General features: G+C 38.1%; 1 protein-coding gene across 2 annotated transcripts in view; it reads right to left on the bottom strand.

The window, feature by feature from the left end:
• Window positions 1–2,823: 2,823 nt before the first annotated feature.
• The window catches only part of Ndst4 (N-deacetylase and N-sulfotransferase 4), a 332,494-nt gene continuing 307,548 nt past the window's right edge, over window positions 2,824–27,769 (bottom strand). Inside the window, 6 exon segments of one of the 2 annotated variants that reach the window (NM_001191849.2) lie at window positions 2,824–7,207; window positions 9,587–9,689; window positions 17,072–17,181; window positions 18,643–18,813; window positions 25,570–25,744; window positions 27,599–27,722. In NM_001191849.2, the coding sequence (NP_001178778.1) occupies window positions 7,088–7,207; window positions 9,587–9,689; window positions 17,072–17,181; window positions 18,643–18,813; window positions 25,570–25,744; window positions 27,599–27,722 (803 nt within the window). In that variant the 3' untranslated portion in view covers window positions 2,824–7,087. 2 annotated transcript variants of the gene reach the window in all.

Genomic DNA, 27,769 nt, shown 5'->3' with positions numbered 1-27,769 from the left:
CCTCTGGCTCTCACACTGTTCTGCCCAGTTCTTCTGAGTGAATCTATTTGCATAGACTTAATTTTTCAATATGATGAAAGGCTTCTGGCTAGGAACACTGATTTTTAGGAAATTTTCTGAAAACATTCAAGAGAAGAAGAAGAAGAAAAAAAAAAACCCCAGCATCTCCACATTGAAAATTTAGTGCCTAGAATACTGCTTGAATCTACAGGGAGAAAATTTATGTCTGTGCCTTCGGTGTGGAGAACGTAGACTGCAGGAATTATTTCAGATAACTTAGACAAATCAGTCTTGGTTTGAACCTCAAAAGCAAGCAGATTAGTGTACCTCTCACGACCAACACTCGCCACTGCAGTTTATTGATTTTGTGGTCTATCTTCATCAGCAAGCAGAGGGAAAAAATAAAATAAAATATATCAGTGTAACATTCTCTCACCCGACACAAGGTCATTTGTACATCCATGGGCCTTGGTCCTTGTGCCCTGGTGCTTTTATTCCCATGTCAGAAGTAGTTGAGATTGCTTCCTGATGTTCTGCTACATAATAATTTTCTCCTTTATCCCAAGTCTAGTAAGGAAATGACCTTTGGCAGCCACAGAATATTGTCAGGATTCTCTTTTATCTTTGCCAACGTCTTTCTGATTCCTCATCCGCTGTGTATTTGTACTGCCCCGCTAGTGTTGTATTTCTGGTAGATCATTTAGATTGCTGAAAACATTTGTGAGAATTAAGGAACTGATGATAGATGGTTGATAATATTCAAGAAATACTTGTGTTTACATGGGCATACCTCATTTTATAAAGATGTTTTCAGTTCTACTTCAGTTCAGATCAGAAAGTACCCAGAGTTTTGGCATGATTATTCTTTTTACACATCATTATTAAATGCATCATTAACAATATTATTGTCTTTGTCAGTGAATCACAAATCTAGGACTTATTGGCCTACATGGTCACCAATCTAGTCACCAATCTCCATCCTCTTCAATAAATTGGACTGTTAAATTAGAAACCATGCCCTTTTCCCCCACTCCATGCATTGCAGACATCTTAACTTTGTTCTGATTATAAATGAACAGATTTGTGAGAAGGAATATTGTGAGATCTTTAAATTAATATTAAATAACAACAGTCCGAGTAGTTCAAGTCTTCTGTCTAGAGATATTTAAATTCATCTCTGTGGCTGAGAGGATATGTGGTCTTAGAAAACCTTGATAGGAGATGGAGCTTTGCAAACAGAGAATTATATTTACAGAGCATGCCAAACTCTATAACCAAATGCATTTCTAAACATGTGTTATGGGCCTATGAATGAGAGAATGACTTTATATCTGGATAAATATGTGTTCCTAAATTGCATTTAAGTCTTAACCAGGTAAAAGCTAGAAACTAATTCTTACTTTCATCTAATGTTACTAATTCTGTGTCCTAATTTTTTGTTCTGCCCAATGTGATATGCTAATAAAAATACATTTTCATTTGTTTTATAGTGTACCCTGTATGCCTCTGCAAAAAATAGTATAATCAAATATAATATAACAAAATAGTATGATCAAAGTATCTATATTAATACTCCAGTATTAATAGCCTAGTACCTAAAGAACTGAGAAAGTAATGAGACGTGTTCAAAGTGGAGATGCACGTCAAGTCTTAGAGAATTGAGAGATTATTGCTGCTTCGTGTGTAGGAAGAAGTTAGGGAGAGAAATGGATCTGCATAGCTATGTTAGTTGTTAATGTTCAAATATTAAAATGTTAGTGAATCAATGATGTCAGCAGATCTAAGAAATTTACTAAGGAAGAGACAAAAATAAGCATTCTAATAGCTGCTATACAAATGTCTAGAGTCTAAAAATTGTAGTGTAATTGAAAATGCAAATGGATTGTTACTTGAATTTTTAATGTGACCTTTTAATACACAGAAACAAAGGTCTGGAAGCCAAATCCTTAAATTATTTTAAAGACAAAATCTTCACAGACATGGCTCTGGATTTTACAAAACTTTTATTTATGGGAATATTTAAAAGTTTAAAAATAGTGAGTAACCCAATTCTATTTGCAAGCTATGAGGGCCGTTTCATCAGTGGTAGAGTGTGCAATTTACAGAGAAGCAATGCTCCCATCAGAGGCTATGGCAATAAGGGTAAGTGATAGTCTGTCATATAACAGGGTTCAGGAGTTTGGGGTGAAGTAGAAAAGCAAGGCTCCCTATTACGGTACTATGGAAACCAGACAGACATCAGTGGACCTAACCTTCATTTCCATTCAATTCTACCCCTTCACAAGAGTTTTCTTTGCTTAAATCCATTCAGATTGGATGGGTCAGGAGGTGACCCCTTTTTCCTAGTAGTAGGTTTACTTCCGTTCCAGCATACCATTGTATTCAGACAAATGACCTAGGTCATCCAGTTGTGGAAAAGTGGAGTCATTTCCTCCTTCAAACACGAGATTTCCTTCCTACAGGTCCTAGATGTTTTCTCCATTCCAAACTCTAGCTCCTTCATGGGCTTGTGTGGCACCCAAAGTGTTTCCTGACTCTATATGTTAGTAACCTACAAGTGAGTGTGTCTGTCTTGCGTTAGGTACTACAGGTCCAGTCATTTCCTAAAACTCTGGGTAGAAATCCCCTTTCCACCCAGTGACTGAAGAGTAGGCTACCAAGTAAGCATGAAGTGAAAAAGAGAATTGAAATTCATGCTGTCAAATGGGATAGCTTCTGGTGACATGTGGCTCCTGTTCATCTAAAATGTGTTGTCAAAGCTTTAAGTGTCATAAGGATCAAATGCCAACTAGGTTTTGAAGACCCAAGATAAACACAAAAATATAAATATCTCAACATTTTTAATGGTTTGTCTGCTGATTTACCTGGGATGTATTATATATTTGTCATGGGCGAATACAGAAAATAATGTCGCTTGATATTTATAAATATATAATATAAATGTATATATAATAAAGTGTTTTCATCTACAGAACAAAAGCTTTCATTAGATGGCGGAAGTTGAGATTTGTAGAGACCCACAGACATTTTCTTGTAATTTCTAAGTAAAGATTGACAGAATTAATTCTTTATTGTACATGCCTTCGTAGAATATATTTTCACATCTACCACCATTAAACCCCTCATTTGTTGAGGAAACGCAAGGTCTCCATCAGACATTTTTTGGTAATGTATCCACTGGGCTAGAAAAGAATTACAGAGAGAGACAGAAAGGACAGAACTACCAGTGAGTAAATACAAAGGTGTCACCGGGAGGAGGAAAGGCCATCTGAGCAAAGTAGGTGCTACCTCGTTCCTGATTATCATCGCCAGAGCAGGGCAGCGAGCAGCACAGAATCCACTCTTGGGTAGTGAATAGGAAGACCATCTCTCCTTTGACCAAATACAATTACATATTTTATTAAACACGTCTCATTATTAACAGTAGTAGAAAACACACACTCCTATTTGATGGAAGAGAAGAAAGCCATGATTAGTTATATATTATTTTTAGGACTAATATATTTAAGCACAACTATTTCAGCCATTGTGCTGTTATGCAAACATACTTTTAGTAATAGGTTATAATAACCTCACAGGAATTCTTTTATTGTCTTTACTGTACAGAGTAAGAAAAAAAAAATAAAAACAAGACTGTGGCTCAGGGAAGTTCCACAAATTATCTAAGGCCACACGGCTACTGAGAGGCGGAACCGGGTTGAGGATGCCGATTTCGAAAACCCATTTCCGGTTTGCATTTGATGCTTGACATCCAGCAATTGTATATGCAATCATGAAGACCAGGGAAGGAGTAATCAACTGACACGTAAAAGCCAGCTTCTGAACCAACAGCATCACTCCTGTGGCTGTACCAGCAGCAGGGTTTATTCTGAAGAAGAGATGGTCATAGTCCCTTACTCTTTTGTGACAACGGCACCTTTAAGGATTTCATTTCAGTCAATGCAGTTTTCTCTTTGCTTATCCAGGGTGTCTCACTGGCTTACAAAGAAAATTACTGGCTTGATCAAAAGCTCTTCAGGTTTCTTAGACACAACACATTTTATGTTTGCACATTTTGAAGCGTATGTCTAGTTTTCTGCCAGGATTGCATTTCTAAAGTTGATTTTGGAAAAAAGAAAACAATGAGAATAGACTACTAGATTAGACAGTCAGCTCTATGAAGTCAGTTGGCCCATGCTACTTTTGAGTCTCCCTGCCTTTCTCAAGCAGAAAGTATTTTCGGTCACCACCAGAAATAGAAGGCTTTAATATTGTTTCTATATAAATACCTTGTTTCCTGTAATTTAAGAGAGATCAATCAATAAGTCTGGAATATAGGTTACTTTGTGTTACATTAAAGCAGTAATACTTAAAAAGCAGCACAAGACTAGATGTAAGTAGGGCTTGCTAAAATTTAGGCACAAAAACATAGACGTCTCTCTGTCTCTCTCTCTCTCTCTGTCTCTCTCTGTCTCTCTCTCTCTGCGTGTGTGTGTGTGTGTGTGTGTGTGTGTGTGTGTGTGTATGTACAAAACCAGTAATACTGTTCTTCATGTTTTTTTTTTTAAATTGTGTTTTGGTCATTATTAAATGGAATCTAAATTTTATTTTAGATGAATTTTCATAATATAACTTTTAGGATTTGGTATCTGAAACAAATTCTATTTTTCCAGTTAACAAAATGAAGTAGTTGACAGGTATATTGTATGTTCCGCAGGGCTCCAACAGTCTGGAAAGGCATGAAGAGACCATGTCAGTATGCGTCAGGATAGAAAAGATATTCTAATATTTAAATAAATGTATGTCTCTTAGAACTGAAGGTGTAATTTGAAATTCTAAAGAATTATGCTATTAAATTCTGAGACGACATTACTGATGTGGAAAGAAATCATTAAAGAGGAAAATATTAAAGCTGAGATTTCCCAACTACTAGAATGCAGAGTTTCATATTCTAGGTTACTTCTAACTTTTAGATAAAATCTTGTTAATAATTATATACAGTTGCTCATTTCATTATCAAAGATAGCAAGAAAAATACATGTAATGATTCGAATAACCAGGCAGAAAAAAAGAGAGTGGTTAAGTTGGGATGACATTTTGCTTTCAGGTATAGGTAGGTAGGTAACCGATATGGATTCATTAGTAAAATGTGAAAAATGCAGAAAAATTCATGTCATTGCTAAATGTGGTGATGAGTTGGATGTTCTTGAGTTATATTGATATTGATATTGATATTATTTGATATGAAAATGTCCTCATTCTATAATTACCATTTTAATCCCCTGTAAAGAAGATTTTTTTCTTTGGGTCAATAAAATAATAATTAGAGCTGGGCCTAGCCTTGAACATGTGCAGTCCCAGTGCGGTAGAGGGGAAGGCAGGAAGATTGCACAATTGAGGGCAGGCTGACCCAGATATATAGTAGAACTGGGAGGGCAACGGTGAATAAATGATAGTGGTTTACGTATATCACCATGGTTACTTTTTCACCATTTTAATAGAACGTATAACACTTTTATATAAGTAATAAGGGTGAGACTCTATGTCCCACAGCCAAAAATGAAACTGGGAAATTATTGTGATTTATACCATTAAAGATGACAAAGAAACATTTTTCTGATAAAGATCAAGAGCCTTTAGACAGGAGTTCTAAGAAAAACCAGAAAATAACCAAAAATCATAGTGAAATATAGATGACAAGTTGATTTTCAATGTATAAAGAGACACCAATGCTCTTTTGGAATAACCAAATTGGATTTGTTTGTCTAATTCATCTCTCTCTCTCTCTCTCTCTCTCTCTCTCTCTCTCTCTCTCTCTCACACACACACACACACACACACACACACACACACACACACACAAAATAAAAACTACATGTTTGTTATTGAATTAAAGTGAGAATAAATGATGCTATTATTTACAGCCTCTAGAAAAACTGTTCCAGAGGAGGGAGATTTGTGGGTAATGTTCTCGCCATCACCTTGGTTGCCTGTTCTAGTAAATTTATCTTCATGTATCACTGAAAAGATAAATTAAGCTTTTCCAGCTCATCGTTGACAAAGAGGATGAAGTTCCAACCAACATGGCTTACATAGCCTTCAAATACTATAGGAACTTGTAACTCAAAACAAAATGACACTTCTTGCCTTAAAATGAACTCGTGAGTTTCATGTCTATGAAATTGAGTTCAAGTTAGAGAGAATTGGTGATGTTCAAATAGGTAAGTTTGAAGTATAAGGTAAGTTTTAAATGTTTTTAAACATAGACAGCAAAACTTTACCATAGAAAGTGCAGTGGCAGACATAAAACATCATGCTTCAAAGAGATGGACATATTTCTTACAGAGAAGGCGCCATGCCTATTTAGACCTGCAAATACATCTAGGTGTTTACACTTCTAGTAAATCAAGTTTTTTTCCTCCCTATTTAGAAGAGTGAACAAAATATGTATAAATGCTCAATCACTGCCAAGGTAGGAAAACCTAAACTGATAATGTAGCAAGATCATGGGCCCATTAAAGATGGCCCTCACTTTCTAGGGTACTACATTCAGAATCACACTCTCCCGTTTTATTGGGGCTCTCCAGAGACCGTGCAGGAGTTTTCTGAGGGTGGCATGTCCTTGTGTTGACAGAGGATGCTCAGCGAAAGTGGAGCCCCTCTCGCAAGGAGAAGCTGGACCAACTGATAAACGGTGCTTAGAAACATTAGCCCTTCATTCAAACACTGGGTTCCACCTGAATTCATTTTTAGACTCTTTAGTCCTTATCTTTTCCTGGAAGTTTAAACTGGTAATTTGCATACAGTCGAGCATTCGTGAATTGGTGACCTGAAATCTGGATAACAGAGGAAGTGAGCTGTGTGTGGTGATCCCCAGATTAGACACTGGATATTGCCGCAAACCCCACATTTTATTTTCCAAAATCCTTAAGTAAAGAATAATGCTAATAATTGCCAATGCGTGCATATATGTCTTCATTTGATGAAAAACATCGATGGGGATTTTTATTCATAGTCCTCTCCTGGCAATCAGTCACGCGTGTAGGGAAAGGCATGGATTCCTTTTTCTCCTTAATGATGACGCAGTGTCATGTGCTCCTCCAGGGCGCTATCTCACTTTCTGCAGCTCCTGTCTTAGCCACGAGGGCAGAGGCTGCCCCAACCTGTGCAGCAGCTTCGAGAGCTCCACGTTGTGGTCGCGGTAGTAACTGGAGAGGAAAGTTCTGGACTGGAAACAAAAAGGAAGACTTAAAAGATACTCGGCGCATCAAGTGTTGATACTTCAAAAATAGTCTACCACATTATGTATCTACAAAATAGTTTACCGTTTTTTTCCCTAATCGTTTTCCATTTTGACACATTCTTCATAAAACAGATGTAAAGTACAAAGAGGTACAAAAGTGTCTTGGGAGAGTTAACTACAATTATGACGCCTATACATTCTGAGATTTACAAAGAGAAAATTGCAGTGTATTATCCAATAATGAGGAGGGGTTTGTACACAACCAGATATCCAGGGGTGAGTGAGATAAAATATGTACAAATTTCCTTTAAAAATTATTCCTTATACTAAAAAATTTTAAACCATAACTGTCTGTAAAGAGTAGAATTAATTATTATAATCGCAACTGACCATAGCACATATTTTAAAATTCCATTCAGGAATTTTCTCTTCATAAAAGAAGGAAATAAATAATATTTATGACAAATACTTATAATTGTTTAGATGCTTCATGAATCTAAAGAGTTGGGTCTTTTTGAGGTAATCATAAAGGATTTTACATCTTAACATTTTAAAAAACTTTTTCAAGGTTTCTTGTTATTTGAATCATGTGTGTATGTGTATATGTATTCAGGTCCTCAGGTACCTGCAGAGGACAAAAGAGGGCACTGGATATGATGGAGCTGTGCTGGAATTATAGCAAGTGATCTTAACCAATAAGCTGTCATTCCAGACTCCAGAAGAATGGGTGAATATATGTATGTAAAAATCTGTGTATATATATATATATATATACATATATATACACAAATATATACATGTTAACAAAATATGTATGCATATATACATATATACATTCATATATGTGTATATATGTGTGTATGTATATATGAATATATACATATATACATATATTTACATATATAGAGACTTATATTTCTGGAAAATAGAAAATTATTAACTTGCTTTCCTTTCTGCCGTATTCTTCATACAATAATCCAATAAACAGTTGCTTTGTTTTTCCTGTCTACTGTAACATTCATCAATATTTCGTGTATAAATATTTGTACTGATGAAACATACTTTCCATTGCATAGAAACTTTACCATCTCTCCTAAGCTCTTCTCCACATTTTTAACCCAAATGAATTTCTTTCTTCGTAAAACTCTCCTAGCAACTTTTGTGTATACTGTGGAAATGGATTTACTACAATTACATTTCATCTCGGACCATTCGCCCGGCATTTCATTATGCTCCCTCCCTTAAAGCAGATGGTAAGCACTTCAAATGGGGAATAAGATGTTTACAGTAGTGGGAATGTTACATTGATGTTTTGGGCAGATTAAAGTGATTTCTGAAACCCTTTAGAAATTACTGAGTTCAAAAGTATTTCAAGGACGTTCTGGCATTTATATCACCATAGCAACACATGAAGAAGAATGCATCCTGCCCTTGCCCTCCTTGCCTTAGGAGAAATGCTCACACTATCTGGCCAGTTTCCCAGCATCATTTCTCATACAAGGCATCTTTTCACATATTATAATTTCTATTATTTTTTACTTTATTATTGTTTTATGCTTCTTATTATAATTCAGTGACCCTAACTTAGCTCTTCACCATATAATGAACTCATAGCTGTCTTATCCTTGTATCTTCTGTATTGCTTAGCTCAGTTTCAGGCATGTTATTGGTATGGGATGTACATGTGCTGGTTGGATTTTGTCAACCCTACATAAACCAGAGACATCTGTGACGAGGGAACCTCGACTGAGGGATCGACTCCATCTGTTAGCTTGTGGATATGTCTGTGGGTTTGACTCTTAATTGATGCAGAAGGGCTCCACCCACCGTGGGCAGTGCCAACCATAGGCATGTTGGTCAGGGCTGTTTAAAAGTGTTAGCTGAGCGAGGCATGGAAGAAAGCCAATAAACACCATTCCTCCATGGTCTCTGCTTCAGCCCTTGCTTCCAGGCTCCAACCTTAGCTTTCTTCAGTGTTGGGTGTGACCCGGAAATGGTAAGTTTAAGTAAACCTTTTCCTTCCCAAAGTCGATTTTTAGAAGTGCTGCTTATCACAGCAATAGAAAACAAACTAGAGCAGTATGCAGCTAATGCATGTCAGTAACACTTTATTCTTTACACCAGTATTTGCTAAAAATGCATTGTAAGTGCTTGCCAATGTGTAAAGGAATAACTGACTTTTCCATATCTATCTATGTCTGAATTGAATGCCAACAAAATATTCAAGTGATGTATTACATCACAGCTTTCTTCTCCCTGACAAAACAACTGATTGAAAAACAGTATCGGAAGAAGGAACATGTTTTCTCTCTAATTTTCAAATGGCAACTTCTTGCTAGAGTAATTCTAGGCAGGTAACGGTACCTCTGGATCCATGGGTGGGTACCTCCGTCCTTTGCTCTTCCCGAGACATTTGGTTTTCCCTCCTTCCAGTAGTTGACACCAAAAGCCTTTTTGAGGATCAAACCTAAAACATGTAAGAATTGCAAAATATACTCAGTAAAGAGCCTTACCAGTCAGATAAAGGCGATGCAGACTTGTATGCCTGTTGCTTTAACTTAATTCATCTCTACAGCCATTCAGCTGATTTTAGAAATGATAATAGACATTAAAGTGCTACGTTTTACTATATATTTTCAAATAGTTCTACTCTACAGGAAAGGCACATACACTTCCAGTCCAATTTTATGCTGAGATTTTAGTTATGAGTCTATTAAACAAAAAACCCAAATGACAAAACACTAAAAGTACAGCCTGTATATAAAAGGCCTTTGGATATTTTGTTTACCTCTGACTGTGATTTCCTCCTCAAAATATACCGAGAGATTTCTAAGAAATTATTTAATTGGTTACTTTCGAGGAACTAAATTTTATATAGATGTGCTTGTAAGGTAGAGTGGTCCCTCAGAGTAGGAATAGGACATTACATAGACACCAAATTTTCACTACACAGAGGGGGAGGTAGGGGTGAGAAGGGTGTGCCTCTAGGTCAGGCAGGGGCAGCCCGCAGAAGCATCTGCAGCCGGTGACTTTTATCAGGAGAGGGTTTTTAAGGAATCAAAGGGGAGTCTGTGCTTCAATGAATTGGTAAGCCCTGATCGGACCTGCTAGCCAAATAATGAATTGTGATTGTTTGGCCTTTGTTTTTGGTCTCAGGAGTGAGTCAGTGAGCAAATAAGGAAATGGACCTGGGGAACTAGCTTCAGGAATGGAATCTAATGGCCTTCATCAAGGGAGAGGAGGAAGGGAAAAGGGCGAATCTGTCAGCATCATATTCACCCCACTCAGCCATGTTTGAGAGCTCTTTAATACTATTCTGTGTACAAGTATAATTAAACTTTCTAACTTGGAAAAAGGCCGCATTTTATTTTACAGTTAATTTTTTTCTTACAACTTTCAAGAAGTAAATAAAAATGTAACAGGATGGTTTAAATCTATTTTTATGATATTTCATTTAATCCTTCAATTAAATTTTGGAGGTTTCTCACAATTAAAGAATTTAAAACATTCAACAATATCACATTGTGCTTAGAAAGAATAAACTTGTCCTACTCAAACATGGTTTTATTTAACTGGATTCCTATGTCTTTATATCTTTTTAAAGTGTAAAGCTGTAACTCATTATAGTGTTTTCAGACAACAGGAGCCATAAGCACTGTAGCTAGAGAATAAAATGTAGCTCTCTCCTTGCCTGTTGTTGAAGGCAGACAGTCCTGTTGGAGGATTCTCACAGCTGTACTTCTGTACTCAAAGATTTATCAGCTTCTATCATATGCTATACATCCCAAAACTATTTCACCTTCAGACCGGGAAGAAACCACACTCAACTCTGTATAGATTCAATAACTTGCTGTAATAATACTGAGAAATTTCACAAAGTAGTTATTTTAAAGAAATTCAAGTATTTTTTTTTCTGGGTAGAACACTGCACTAATAGCATCCTGCTAAAAACCCAATCATTAGAAATAATCATTAAAAGAGAATGTCAAATTTATGAAGGAATGCATTCCAATTCTCTAAAACTCATCATAAGCCAAGGCAGAACATCTGTGTCATACATTGGGGTGTTTCTGACTCCACTTCTTTGCACTTGTCAAAGTCAAACATTAAACTACCATTTGCCGAAGAACACATTGCTGTGATCTTTAAAGTCATTTGCAAAAATGACAACGAAATAAAATAAAATATAAAATAAAATAGAATCTGGATTTTCCATATTGACCTTGAACACAGTAGATGCCATGACTAAATGGACTCCATAATCCTCAGCTCCTTCTCCTGGAAACTCTATTTACAGAGCTGCAAGTACCAAATTACAGCCATATGTAGATTGAGATCCATGCTGTGATTGACATCAGAGTGACACACATAGCTATTTCTGAGGGTAAAAGGGCTGAGAGCCCACCTCTCGGCGCACAGACACTGAGTGTGGTTGATCAGTGGTTCCACCAAGGCTCAGAGGATATGATGGATTCCCTGTTTTTGTTTTTGTTTTTGTCTTTTTTTTCCATTGATTGAAACAAAACCATTTCAAAATGTAGAAGCATAGAAACACACAATTCCACTGTCGCTAGTGTAGTTTTTCAGGCACTTTTCTTCTTCAATGGGCAAATTAACTTAATTAAAATCAGGCAAAATGAACAAGGTCATATTCAGAAAAGTGTCCCTTGTTTTCTCAGCAAAGGGATGGCCTTCTGTTAATGAGAGGTTCTTTTGGGTTCTTTATAAGTGGGGCAGTTGAACATCAAGACTTCGGTAGAGAAGAAACGAATGTCACCCACATGACTGAAGCCTCTCCGGTGTGTTGCTCAGCTTCTGCATGTGGGGAACACATCAACTCAGATGTTGGTGTCCCTACTGTCAACTCAGCCAGCCATCTAGCCGGGTGACATTTAGGGTTTAAACTTCAGAGCGCCCAGTTTATGTTCTCCTTGTCATATCTTTGTACTTGCTATGTTGATCCAGCCAAAGGGCTGAAGGTGAATGTGTTCCTTCTAACTCCAACCTACCACAGGGAACAGAAAACTGAGCACAAACTACCAGCAGAGGCATAATCACACGCATGCACGCACGCACGCATGCACACTATAGCTCCAATCAACCCCACTAAGTCAATGGGGAGCAAGATGTCTACCGAAGTGACCACTCAAGGACTGATCAACCATACACAACAGTGGTCCAGTGGTCCAAGCAATAAGTCTGTTTTTGCAAAAGAGGACAAAGCAAGAGCGTAAGGGAGAGTTCACAGGCAATGCCTGGCACACGCCAACCTCCATGCAAAGCATCCTCACGCCTATGGTTGCAGCCAGCTGCAGATAAATTGGACTTTGGGAGATCCCTGCTGGCAGACACTGTCCTTGTCTCTGGGGCCTGAAAAGGAAGCAGTGCTGTAGCTTCGACCCAATCAGATCCCTAAGACACTCACAGAAACTCTAATGCTATTTTATTTCTACGGCTGTAACTTAGTTACAAGAGAAAAGATGTGTGGCCTAATTGTTTTGTGTAAAGCCAAATACATGGGAATTTCTGTTGAGCACTAACAAGATAGGAAAAATGGAAGAATGAACCAAATAAGAAGGGGGAAATTTAAATTTCTTGCTATGGGACCTGCTGCATGCATAAAACATGGAAAAGGTTTGCATTTTTGTTGCTCAGCAGATGTTTTAGAAAGATGAAGCATAATTGACTGGGATGTAAAGTTAATTAGTTGCAGAATATTTTGTTGCCCGGGGCCCATTCCTATAACGCGATAGCACCTGCAATTTGCCTCTGTGCATATGTGTACTCCTTTATGGTGGGAGGACATTTTCCTTTAGCTTCCTTTCCTGACCTATTGTTAGAGAGACCTGATCCATGCTCCACAGGTTGTCCTGCTACACGTTACCAATTAAAATCAGATATGTCGGTCATCAAATGGATAAAAGAAGACAGAGCCATTTTCAACCTGAACTTTCCAATCTGCTCCCTGTGTACCACATCCTTCCTCCGCTTCTCATTAATTTCCCAAGAGGGGAAAAAATAAATCAGCCTGCTGTGCAAAACGAGATGGGGACATCCACAGCACAATGGCCCTAAACAGTGTTTTCTGCCTCAGGATGAGAATACTTAACGGCATTAAGGCTGACTACAACACTGGTAACAGAACTGAAGCATCTGGATGCGTGCTGACAGCATCTTTCCTCGATGGTAGTGTGAGGTCTCAGGGTAAGCTATTGCTATTTCTTGTTCTGCACAGCAGATGCCATGAGTCAAAACTTTGTTCAGACTGAGGATGGATCGATCGTGAATACTGATGGTCCTTTTTAAAGCATAGGGTTTTTGTTACCCTAACTCTTTGGGGGTCCTGTCCCATGTACTGCATAGCTAATGTCATAAACTCTAGCAGTCAGATCTTCTCTAGGTCATATCAATTCATTGTCTTGTGATTTCTAACAGTCACGAACTTGTGGACATAATATTCAAAGCCTTTTCAAATAATTGACCAGCGACACTTAGGACACGGGTTGTCGAGCATTTGACTTTCTTTATCTTGCCAAACATCACCACGATAGTTAAATTCTGTGATATGTGAGATATATATTAAATCCATTTATTTGGCACTTGTTTGTAAACTTCTTCATAAGTATGACTTTACAGGTTTATTGAGCCATAAGCAACTATTTACAGCAAACAGGACAGACGCATTACCTAGGCTACTGCTGAGAAGGGCAAGATATGCCAACATCAATAACTATTAATGCAAAATGCATTATGGGAAGCTTTGTCTACTCCATCAACGAGGGCATGCCTGGTGCTGCTGTCGTTTCCATGTGTAGGTAAGAACTTCATTAGGATTGTTTTAGTGGATAAGGAAAAACCCAATCTCATTACTGCTTTTCCTGTCCCTCCATTACCCTCTCTAATTGTTTAATTGCTGAGTCTAATCTGCTGTGAACTGGGAAATTATATAATCAGGCTTGTTAGAATTTCATCTAAAATTTAATAGGCTTTATATCAAAGCTTGGGGGGAGTCTTTTGTGAGGAAAGTACGTGCCCTTTTAAAGTGTGTTTCAGTTGCTTGGAGCACTTCTTTTTGTTAACTTGCTTCCCTGATTTTAAAATTGCTTGAATAGCTATGTCTGCTCTCCCAGGATGAGACGGACACATTGCCATTCCACATGCCCTGTTGGAACACAGCGTGTCCCCTTTTGCCAGAGATGAGGTGGCATCTCCATATCTTGAATTTGGACCTGATTAACAGACCTTTGTGCCCAACAGAGTGAAGCAAGCTCTGTGGCCGTCAAGCCTATGTCACAGGAGTCATGGTGATCTTAGACCATGAGGTCTCTCTTTCAGACACGAGGAGAAGATACATGGAGAATCCTCATGCTGCTAACCACTCAGTCTTAGATTCTGTAGGCAAAGATGTGAGTGAGGAAGCGTGCAGATAATTGCATCCTTGGCCATTTGAGTCACATCCAGCTTCTCGAGTCTTTCCAGTGATTGTCTCACACATCAATGGGTGAAATAAACCAATCCTCAGTGCATAACTTTCTAAACTTTGACCTACAAAGCCTGTACCATAACAAAAGGGCTGAAATAATATGCTGAAATAAAATTTTCTAATTTCTTTAGAGACTCAGTTATGTCATGTGATGTTCTTTTCTGGAAACTGTCTTATGAGAGGATGTTTTGCTCAAGCAGACATGTGGGGAGGCAGTTTTGCTAAGAACATACACGTGATGCTTTTCTGGAGGCAGCCTAGAAAGAGGACATGTGATGTTTTGCTAGAGTGAATGCTTGAGAGAATATGTGATGTTTAGAAAGGATAGCCCAATGGAGAGTAGACAATGATGAATGATATTGGTACACCTTGTCATTCTTTGCTGGTCATTTTTGGGCTGTGCTGAGAGTGGTCTTTGCTTATGATTGCTGGGTGGTATTGGTATGCCTTACCATTCCTTGTTGGTCATCATTTGTCATGACTTCAGAGAGTGAAACACACCAGAAACCGTCTGGTGATCTTACCGTGCTGGCAGCTTTCTGAGGCTTCTTACCTCTTCTGGATTTGGGCCAACTGGCAAAACCTTAGGGTTTCTTCTAAACCAACCTACCATCGCTGATTCATAAATGGTGTTTGGGAGTGGATCAAGCTGCCTCTGCCAATTCATATGAGCTGAACTTCTGATATCCAGATACCGTAAATTAGATGCGCTCCACAAAAACATTGCTAAACAGGCCCACATCCTCATTGCTAAACAGGTCCTCATCCTCCTTTGCTTTATTAGCTTTTCCTTTCCATTACCTCTGCTGGGCCATAGGCTAGAAGGGAGGTTAAAGTATTTAGGAACCCTTATTAAATATAAGTTTTTTTAAAAAAATCTAAGTTTTTAATATGCCATTGGGTTAGCAATGGTTTGTGATTACCATGCTGTATGATTCCATTTGAATATAAAAATAAATAGACACAGAGTAAGACCTTATCATGTAATGGCTCCCAGTGAGGCTAAAACTTTCCATCTTGGAGGCAAACTTCTTAGGACATAGGATGGGAAAAAATGAGGAGAAACAACAAGATATTTTAAGACAGGGTATTTGCAGGGAGTTGAAACGACAGGATGTTCTAACACAGTGGTTCTCAACTTTCCTAGTACTGTAATCCTATAATACAGTTCCTCAGGATGTAGTCATCCCCCATCACCACCGCAAAATATGTCTGTTGCTACCTCACCAATGTAATACTGCTACTGTTGTGAATCGTAACGTAAATGTCTGTATTCTCTTTTGGTCTAAGGCAACCCCTGTGAGAGGGTCATTCGACCACAAAAGGGGTTGCAACCCACAGTTTGTTAACTGTTCTAAGGGGAGGCAAACATTCCATCCTTAAGGGAAACCCCTTGAGACAGGAAATGAGCAACTCGAAATAGCTCCCCGAAGTCCCTAAAACTACTAACCAGATTCACTAGGTTTTCCCCCACCCCAAAGTTTGTGAACAGTAAGACTTCTGAGAGTCACTCTCAGAGGAGCTTTCGTGCAATGCTCAGACCAAGCAGCCTGGCAGAGTAGAGATCAGTCAAGCACCATGGAGGAAACAGAAATGAGAGAAGCAGCTTGGAACAAACAGGCACCAGTCAAACAAAGGCCAGCTGAGTTACCTGGAGGATACTCCGATTAACTGTGGCACCAGTATGGAGCACCCTCCCACCTGTAGAGCTGCCCGCAGGGTGGGCAGGGTGCTCCAGGTTTCCAGCTCTCATCACCTGTTCTGGGACAGACTTGTAGTGATAACAGCGGTCTTAGAGTTACTTCTGCTTCTCTCTTAACCCCAATAAATCCCATTGGTTCACCAAAATGGACTTCAGTGCTATCTGTAGCTTTCTCTGTTGTCAGTCCCCTCTCTGGGATAAAGTGAGGTTTGCTCAGATCTGCCAAGGAACAGCGCCACACAACATATATGAATGCATGTCTTCAAAGCTATCCTAAATACTGCTCCCTATCTCACAGAGTTCCAAAGTTCCCTTCTAGCTTGCATCTTCCAGAAGGCAACCCTTTTTCACCTTCGTGGTTTCAGGCATTAGGTCTCCATATACAATGAATGTAAATAAAATGTCTGAATAAACTTCTTTTGGAGGACAACTCAAAAACAAACAGATTTATCATGATATAAAACACCTATTATACTTTATAATGCAAAGTGTTCCTGTTATTGAAAAGAGGACACCTCATGAGTAATGAGAATATTTCTTTGACTGTGTCTGAGTAGCAGAATGATGTATAAATTCATAGCTAGTATTAATGATGCTCTATACATCAGTGATAATTTATGAGGGCAAATAATGGGAGTGAAATCAAGCATGAGAATGGACTCACGTCAGTGCCTCAGAGTAATTATAATGAGGTGTAACTCCTAGAAACTTCTGGACTTCATCCATCACCGTTGCTGGGTCAGATCTCAGCTGTTGTCCATCAATAATTAGCAACTGCAAAGCCAAAAATAGTCACTTTATGAAGAATAAAACTGAGTGAAATCAACCAAGCTGCCCCTCTTGACCTGGTATGGCATTAATAAGCCAGGTCACTTTGAGAAGAAAACATGTACTATATAAAATACAGATAAATGTTGCTCTTCTAGATTCTTTCCTAATCAGTAAGAATTAAAAATTTATATAGGTAAGTGTGCATGTGTGTGTATGTGTGTGTGTGTGTGTGTGTGTGTGTGTGCGCGCGCGCATGCGCGCACATGAGAGTTATTAACTCAGTTTAGTTTATTCTTAAGCAGAAATAAACATGCTTTTGAATTTTCATAAGGGCAGGGTTTCCCACCTGTAGTGCCTATCACCAGTAGGCTAACCATCCAGCCTACTAAATGCCATCACTAACTTTGGGGACCAGTGGCTACAAGAGTGAACACCCAGCTAGTAAACCCCAGCTAGTCTTATGAAACATGATTGGGGATGGAAGGAAAACATTTGTTTCTGACTTTCTCACCTTGGGTAACTGCTGGAGAACATTAGACTCACCCAAGGGGATGTGTAAAAAGAGTGTTAATATCAAAGTCCGCTTGAAGCTTTTACTGGCTAGTTTTGTGTGTCAACTTGACACACGCTGGAGTTATCACAGAAAAGGAGTCTCAGTTGAGGAGATGCCTTCATGAGACCCAGCTGTAAGGCATTTTCTCAACTAGTGGTCAAGGTGGTAGGACCCAGCCCATTGTGGGTGGTGCCATCCCTGGGCTGGTGGTCCTGGGTTCTATAAGAGAGCAAGCTGAGCAAGCCAGGGGACAAGCCAGTGAGTAACATCCCTCCATGGCCTCTGCATCAGCTCCTGCTTCCTGCCCTGTGTGAGTTCCAGTCCTGACTTCCTTTGGTGATGAACAGCAATGTGGAAGTGTAAGCTGAATAAACCCTTTCCTCCCCAACTTGCTTCTTGGTCATGATGTTTGTGCAGGAACAGAAACCCTGACTAAGACAGAGCTTAAATCACACCCTGGACAGAGAGGATGTGGATGTTTTTCTCAAATCTTGCTATATAGTTCTATCCCATGTCTGCTGGGCCTTTCCCTTTACAGCCATCCAGTGTAAGAACTTTCCTAATAAGATTCCCACATGAAAGACAAACAGCGGGGATGGAAAACGGAAACTTCTACAATCTGTTTGGCTGACTGGCTTCTCAACTAGTTGTTGAGAGTTTCTAATTTTGAGTTATGTGACACTTCCTTCGTGTCAATGTATTCCTTGAAGCCAACTGACAATCAAGAGAGTTTCCTAAATATGTGTTTCAGAGCCATCTGACTGAATTGTGTGGCATTAATAAAGTGAGACTATGTAAAAACCCACAGTTCTTATTGTCTCCATTCTCTCTGTTATAGTTCATCACGTTTTCTGTTTGGCAGTGAGGTGCAATTGCGGTGTGATAAATGGAACCTAATTTCATGCTATTACCTGGGAAGTAGAAAAGTAGGCCAGCCATCTTTCTATATGTACTGCATACCACCCAGGCACCAGACATCGCCTCTGCAATGTTTTTAAATCAGGAGGGGCCCAGTGTCCTGTCGTGATAACTTCATAGAAATTGAACCTCAGGGCAGCCGGATCTTCATGAGATCGTTGGTGCTTTAAAGGAAAAGCAAAGTACAGAATTAGATTGTTTTTCTAATGTTTGAATAAGGGTGTGTGCCCAACTATGCACTGGGCACATCATTTATTTTAAAAACAAAGTTTTCACTAAATATCAATTGATATACATATATATTTGCAGTTGTTTTGCTTTAAAACATTTAGGCAAAAGGCAGAGATAGTCTGAAAGGATTGTCTACCAGGGTCTGCTTAAAATGAAAGCACGTCAAGGACAGAAAAATTAAGCTTGACATGCAGAAATTTAGATGGGCAGAGGTGAGTCCACATGTGCTTGGGTTGTTTCTCTCTGTGGCAGGTCCTATGAATGCGGTCCCCTCCCTCAGATTCTGATTGCTGACCACTGCTTCGATGTCCTATTCAGGTTAAGGTTGTCCACGGTGCTTCTGCTCTGTGGGCCTCCACACAAACACTACTTCACTCCTGTTTTTCAGTGTCAAGCTCTAGGAGACTTTCACACACAAGTACCATTTGGCCAAGTAACAAAGCCCAATTAAATGAGAGAAAAGTTTAATAACATGGTTGTTTGAAAATGTATTAGTCTCATCACTAGAACCAAAAAAAACTGATAGATTTTTAATATAAGAAGATATGAATCACAATTGTTGTCTTTAAAGAAATGAAACCTAGTACGGGAGACAGTTGTGTAATAACTTTAAAAAAAAGCCACATATTTGACTGAGTAGAAGAAGTTACTTAATGGTGACAACCAGGCCAGTAAAGGAGCAATCCAGACTGCAAATGAAGGCGACATTAATAACAAGTGAAGCTTTTCTGTTAAAAAACATAACAAGAAATCTTTCAATATTAAGGGATTAAGAAAAGAGAGAGAAAGAGAGAGAGAGAGAAAGAGAGAGAGATGGAGGGAGGGAGGGAGAGAGAGAGAAAGAGAGAGAGAAATGGAGGGAGGGAGGGAGAGAGAGAGAAAGAGAGAGAGAGACAGAGAGAGAGAGAGAGACAGAGAGAGAGAGAGAGAGAGAGAGATGGAGAGAGAGAGAGAGAGAAATGGCTAATGCCAGGTAAGTGTGAGTTGAGATGGATAAGGTGTGTTCATGTATATGAACTGGTGTTGCATAATATCTAAAAGTTAATAAAAATAGCATCTAGCCTGGAAAAAACATGGTAAGATGTATGGCCTGCTAGGTTTGCCAACGGCTGGTCTCTTTTATGTTGGAAGTAAGTCTTGTGTGAAAACTATTCTGTAAAAATCTAACTTAGTGAGAGGTCAAAAATCAAGAGTCCTATTCAACCACCTGAAGAATGAAGGTAGTATTTCGTTTTAAGCATCATGCTGGATACATGCATGCAAATTACATGATCGGTCTAATCAAGAAACATATGGATTCCAGAAATATGAAAAGTAATTGTAAATATTCAGTGTATGCATATTAATAGAATACAGCAGGGCCTGTATTCTACCTGTCACAAGAAGGGACACAAGTGTTCTCAATCTGGTCTTACTGACTTATGCAAGTTTAGCATTGAATTTTCTTTATGTCCCTGCAACTAACATTAGCATAGAAATATGACCAGAAAGCCACAAAGGAACATATTTTATGAAAAAAATAGCACTTCAGCTCCTCTGTGTGGTCCATTATAAAAATGTGGGCTAGAAATTACAGTGGCAGGTGACATTAGTGAGGGTTTCTGACGCACACCTGCCGAGCTTCAGATTTATGGTCCTTACTGAAAAGACAGGTCCACCTAAGTAATAGGCTACATTATTTTGAAATGTGGAGCAGTTTGGGGCCCTAGCCACGGCAATACAGGCAATAAAAAGTATTATCAGAAAAAATAATTTCCTTAAACCTGTGTATTCAAAGAATTTATTTGGAAAACAGTCAGAGATAAGCACTGGACTATGTGCGTTCTATTTCACTCAAGTGATTTAATCTATATAGGACATACATTTCAGTCTATCCTAAATAGATTAAGCATTTGGCATTCTCACAAATATTTAAATTTAAAACTTTTGATTAAGGTTTACATCTCAGTGTTTGGTAGTTTTTTTAATTAACTTTATTACAAAACTCTTGCAAATAAAATCCCACACACCCAAGTTAACAGAATCCTAGGTCTATACATTTTAATGAACTTCTAAACAGTTAGAATAGGCATTCTGAAGATGTGGGACTTCTTCACGTTGGACTTTATATTTTCACTATAGAATATATTGAAGGCACTTATGCACCAACACAAGCAAAAATTACCATGACAGAGTTAGAAATTGATGCCATATTCTCCTTCATAGCTCATGTTCATTTGCTATACTCAGTCCTGTAGCCCTAATATTTATACATCCCTTAACAGTTATGCATGCTATCCAGTATGTGCTGGCTAGGTTTTCTGTCAACTCGATACAGGATAGTCATCTGAGAGGAGGGAACCCACAATTAAGACATCTCAAAAAAATCTGACTCTAGAGTATTTTCATAATTAATAATTAATGGGGAAGTGTCCAACCTATCATGGGTGGGGTTTTCCCTGGGCTGATAGTCCTGGGTTATGTTAGAAAACAAGCTGACCCAGCCTGTATGATCCGCCCCCCACAGCACTCCAGCCCGCCCTGCCCCCCTCACCCCCGCAGTCTCTATATCAGCTCCTACCTCTATGTTCCTGCATTGTTTTAGTTCAATGCATTGTTTTCTTCAATGATGAACAGTGATGTGGAAGCATGAAGCAAAGGGCTTCATTGTAGCAACAATATCCCTCACTAAGACACACCCGTATATCATGATAGGGAGGATCCCTGAACTCAAGCAGTATTACAGAGCAATAGTGATAAAAACTGCATGGTATTGGTACAGAGACAGACAGATAGACCAATGGAATAGAATTGAAGACCCAGAAATGAACCCACACACCTATGGTCACTTGATTTTTGACAAAGGAGCCAAAACCATCAAATGGAAAAAAGATAGCATTTTCAGCAAATGGTGCTGATTCAACTGGAGGTCAGCATGTAGAAGAATGCAGATCGATCTATTCTTATCACCCTGTACAAAGCTTAAGTCCAAGTGGATGAAGGACCTCCACATCAAACCAGACACACTCAAACTAATAGAAGAAAAAGTGGGGAGGCATCTCGAACACATGGGCTGAACAAAACACCAATGGCTTATGCTCTAAGATAGGGAGGATTTTTACCCCTTATATGATTTTCATTTATTTTAGCATAAAAGTATACATTTTGCTTCTGTCAGTGAAATATGAATAATGAAACTGAGAGTCAATAAAAATATTTTTCACTATGAGATCACTGTCTAATTTTTAAAAAGAAGATGCTCTGTAAAAATATCTCACTGCTGAGTGCTGTACAATTGTGTTTTTAGGTTGGCTCACTTCTTTTGTTTATTTTACATACACCAAAGTGTTTAAAGCTTGTTTGTAATTACTTGTAATAGTCCTATAGCTTTTTAGTTATAGGACTAAACTATCTCCCCATACTTATAGAGAGACTGAGTGCTGTTTTCTAACACTGGAAATTTGTACACTGCAGATTTGGGAAGCAGTTTGAGTTTGATGCAATTAAGGATTCTCTTCATGAACTAGAAAAAATATCAGTCACAGTACGGTTTAGAAGTAAAGTGTGATGATAATTTAAACAATGAGAAAGGAAACTCCAAAATCCGCATGGAGAATATGGATCAAAACCAAACTTGCTTTCACTTCAGCAAACGATTGATAATAAGTTACCAGCCTTTCCTATTTGTATTCTTTTATCTGACCTACGGGACAAAGAACGGATGATATGTAAGCTGTTTAACGTTTGGGAAGGAGCACATCTGATTCTAGAGAATGCGTGGCTATACACAAGCCTTGATTCATTTCTCATCTGGGCTGTACCACGGCACATAAGGTCATTTTCCAAAGGAAAATAGTACATTGGACTTGGATAAGTTTTGCTTGTTTGTATGTTTGTTGTCTGGTTTTGTTGTTGTCATTGTTTTGTTCGTTGGTTTGTTTTGTTTCTACTGGACAGCACCACGGTTAAAATGGCTAGATTTGTGATCAATAAAGGTAATAAGCCTGCTATTTTGAAAAATAAAAAAAGCCAATTAAACTGCTTAAAAGAAAGAAAAAGAAAAGGAAAAGAAAGGAAAAGAGAAGAGAAGAAGAGAAGAGAAAAGAAAAGAAAGGAAAAGAAAAGAAAAGAAAAGAAAAGAAAAGAAAAACCACAGACAATTCTCCCTTCCTTAGTGGCCGTTAGCTTCTCTGCAAGGAATGGAGCTTTGAGAGGCCCTCCCTGGTACAGGCTGAAGTCCTTCTCAGCCTTGATGTGCACAGTTCTTATTCAAGTCACCATAGCAGCTGCGACCTCGTGTGTGAACAGCTGTGCCATTTTCCAATATTCTCTGTTTTCTTTCTGATTATATTACTCAGCTTTATGGGTATGTATGGGAAAATATATTTCTGTTTGTTAAACTGTTTATACCACAATTGTCTCATCCTGCATTCTTTTACAGAAGCGATTACCCATTTGCTGTCCTACTATGTATTTAATCCTTTACAGAAGCAATTATCCATTTGCTGTCTTGCTATGTTTTTGATCTTCCTTCTATCGAAACTTTTCATCTTAAATCATAGTCTCACCACCACAGAACATATTTCCTCTAAGCCCACATCTAATACTACATAGAAATGATGTGGTTTGTGTTTCCCATCTGAGTCACTCCTCTGAGTCCTGAGCAGTGGCTGCGTACTATGCTTTTCCACCATTCGTGTACTCTCCAACCATACACACAGTTTTGTTCTTTTAACCCTATTGCTACTGGCCACACTCCCCACCCCCCACATCATTTAGCATGATGAGAGTAGTCCGGGCTTCTTTTGTGTATTTCCCTAATTTCATAGCAACTTGCTGGCCCTGCAGTCACAACCCCATTTGGCAGCATTTTGTTTGTCTGTGCATGGAGTCATTACGCTCACAAAGGTCTCTTTAATTCGTCTTTCTGTACATTTTTCATCTCTGGAAGTGATCTTCCTATTTCTATCCCCTAGACTTCATGCCTCTGATTCATAAATCCTTGTCTCCAGCTCAGATTTCTCCCAAGAGTTTCATATGACTGACCCCAGTATACATATTATCCCAGAGATCTGTATGTCCCTACACACAATCATCTCCGAAAGTCTGCCATTTCAACTCTTACCCCCCTCCCACACCTGCCAGCACCCACAACCTCCTGTTTCCTTCTTCAGCATTTCTTCTTACATGGGGATATAGCTCTTCGTCCAGTGGCCCAATGTGAGAGAAACTTTGTTCATTCTCGAAACTTCTTCATCGAGCTCTGTTGATTCTAATCCCTGAGCACATATACTTTATACTGCCTTCTGCGTCTACTCAATAGCTTTATCCACTTGTGATTTTTTAATAAGACCATTACATTAGCTTTGAGGACGCTATCTCTCAATGGTCCTTTGAACTGTCCCAATCTATATTTTAAACAGCAGATTTTACATTCCCTTAAGCAAATAGGATACTGGTAGTTTTCACTTGCTCAGAAGTGGCAGCCCCAATGAGCCCAGACTCAACTTTTCAAATCGCCACCTGGGTTTTCATAGGAGCTTTTAAAATGTGATGTGAGTTTTTATAATCAAAAGACTTTATAATATTACTCCTTTGTCATTGTCTTCTACTTCATACGGTTGATACCTACTTGTCCTTCAGTTTTAGTTCAAAGTTGATTTGGACTATAGAGAATGTTCTCAGCATACATTTGGAGAACCCCCTCAAAGCACCCACACAAACAAATGCCAATCATATATTGTTATGTATAAAATTAGGATAAAACACTTCCATTAACAGCTTATAGATTAACATTATAAGTAAATATAGCAGCACAATATCCAAATCTGTATTTGTTTTTTTTTTTTTGGCTACTATTTAATAGGTATGGCTTCAATATACCTAAATATTTGTCAGTCAGTTTGAAAATATCCTTATAATCAATTCCAAAATCACTTATAATAGTAGAAATGGTTTTAATGCACCAATTGTGTTATTATCAGTTATGTTTTCAGAAAAAAATATATATATTGGAATTTTTGAGCCCTGTGTGATCTCATTTTGCCAGCAAAGAAGTACAATATGGGTCTTGTTCTTTTATTAATTAATCACTTCTTTTAATTTATGTTTTATTAACCTCTAATTGAGTTGGTTACACTTGTTGTGTAGTTGACTGTTGTTTCCTTTCCTTACTTGGTGACTGATACTATTATGTATTTACTTATCATGCTGGAGAGCCGGTGTAAATTAAAACACCAAGTAATTTTCCTTCTTAGAGATGCACTCCTCAGATTCTGACTTTTGGATTCAATACATTTTGACAAACCAACATTTTATATGTGTGTTTTGTTTGGGAAAAATGTTAATTCTTGTATTTATTGCTTTCTCTGTTGTTTCAGTGTTGAAATCCCTTAACCAATTCTGTATGAGTTAAATATTTAGGTCTTTGTAGTTGAATGAATGAATGTGTGGATAGATGGATGGATGGATGGATAGATGGATGGATGGATATATATATATATATATATATATATATAGATGATGGATAGGCAGGTAGGTAGATAGACAGACAGATAGGTAGGTAGTCAGATAGAAAGAGCTGATAGACACGTAATATTGTTTTAGTTTAAGATATTTTTACATTTGACCCTTCAGTATATCTGAGTTTTATTTAATTATTAATTCAAGCTACAACGGAATGTACTCAGAAGTATTTTTCTTACTCATACCTGGTACCAGGAATACGCCCTGTCTGAGGGGTCTATGAGGATAGTGATGATCTTGGCCTTGGGAACAAGAGACGCGGCTCTCTTGGGAGCCTCTTCTGAGTGGAAGTAGTTAGCACTCTTTTCAAACAGGAAATCACTGGTAATGTTGGAAGGAGTGGGAAAGAAGTCCATATACCTGCAGGTAGAGAGAAATAATTAATCAATCTGAGAAGCACCTTTTATTCTGCTATAGTCTGTAGGAGGATTCGAAAAGGTTTTGCATTTTTTTTTTGCATCCAGTTGAAGTCAGTGTGCTATAAAGTCAGCCAAATAGGCACCATGCTGTGTACTTCTCCTGTGAAAGAACCCCAAAGGTTATGCCCTTTGACCCATGTAAGGAAAAGGAAAGAGTGAGAAGGATTAAGTGAATTGATAATAAATGATAGGGAAATACAGTGGATTGGAGCTGACGTTCTTTGCTATCACAAGCCAAATTTAAATCTACAGTTTATGCCTATAAAATACAAAATCATGCAATCATCTTGACTGATACTTTAAATAGCGAATGCATGTTTGCAAATTTGAATACTAAGATTCTTAAGGTTAGATTCAAGTTCACAAAGACAGAAAGACATGTAAGTCAAAATAGCTTTTAAAAAATTAAACGGATTAAGGCAGAGATGTTCGTTCTCCTTTTTAACTTCTATAAAATGTAGTAGTATACGCAGTAATATCAGCACGTTATGATTTATGTAGAGTAATTAAGGGGATATTTCCTGCGAGTTGATCCTACAACGTCTCCATCGGTTCATTCCTCCATATGCTGTCAGAACGTCCCTCTGTGTGTAGATTATAGAATCAATATGTTCTGAGGCTAATTCAGTACAAGGCTCTAATTATGTGTGTAACCCACTTTACAGCTCATCACTTCTCTCACCCTCCAATGTTCTAGAAAAAAAAATAATGAGAGCAATTAAGAATTCATAGAAGACACTTATTTTCCTCGTTGACATTTGTTACTATGTTTCCCAAATGAAGAGTACTGAAGGATCTCATCTGTATTCTTGCTTTAAAAATCATCCTCCATTTCAACTCAGAGATAAAGGAAAATTGCTTTTTTTCCCTCTCTCTAATTTTCATGTAATTCAAAGTGTAAAAGTAAAATATGGCGGAACACCTTAGATAGAGAGTGAACACCATTTCACTCAGGATGAGAAGATAGATCAGGTCACTGGTGTAGCTCTTGTCAGGCCTTAATTCTAGAAGGTTCATGTGTTACGATAACACACAAAATAATATCCTACAAATTGTGCGTTGAAAGGAATTTTCCTCACATGAGGTTTTTCTTATTTACCCAGGGAACAGAAATTAAATCTAGGATCATAGTTTCTTGGAAATTTGGGATACAGCCAGAAAAATAAAATTCACCAGAGTGAATACCATCTCCAATATTAAGTTTATTAATTTTAGCTTATGGAAAGTATTGTTATTTTAAGAGTTTGCTGTCATTTATCAAGTGCTAATTAATGCTTCTTTTGTGTGAGTGGAATTGATATAGTTTACGGAAAGCTCTATTATAATTTGCATGACAAATATTGCCTACATTGCAATCCAGCATGCACAGCTCATGTGGTTAATGAAGACACATGTTCCAGAGTACAAAATAAAACAACCCCAGGCATCACTGTGAAGACAAATTATATGTTTAACAAAATAAATGGAGGAACTGTAGTAAAAATAAGAGTATGCTTAAAGAGAATTTTAGATATCCTTATGAATAATTCTGATGAAAAAACACCCCACATTCTTTATTCAATCATATTAACTTACCAGAAAAATATTATCATTATTGCACTGCCCAAATCAAATTATAAGCAACACTGATTAAACATATCATCATTATAAATTAATTTCTAATTCACTGTGGTAGAATTGAGCATAACAAATTTATTCTGTAATTATGCAGATGCCATGCACACATCTGTAATTGCTCCACAATGATGGAGCACGTGCTAATAGTGAAGTTCATTCTTTTTGTTGTTATTCTTACCACTCAATTCCCTTGTGATAGTTGTTGCCGTTAAAAAATTGAACTTCTTCGAAGGTTTTCGGGCTAGGGAGATTGCTGACGATGGAAGGGTGCATAAGAAGAAATAAATAAAGCGCGGTTGTTCCTATTACAAAGAAAGAAGACACATGTTATATGGCAGTAAAAGAGGAG

Source organism: Rattus norvegicus, chromosome 2 (genome assembly GCF_036323735.1).
Source record: "Rattus norvegicus strain BN/NHsdMcwi chromosome 2, GRCr8, whole genome shotgun sequence".
Classification (NCBI taxonomy): Eukaryota; Metazoa; Chordata; class Mammalia; order Rodentia; family Muridae; genus Rattus; species Rattus norvegicus.
The sequence above is the reverse complement of the archived record's forward strand: the minus strand, read 5'-3'. Positions and strand labels throughout refer to the sequence as shown.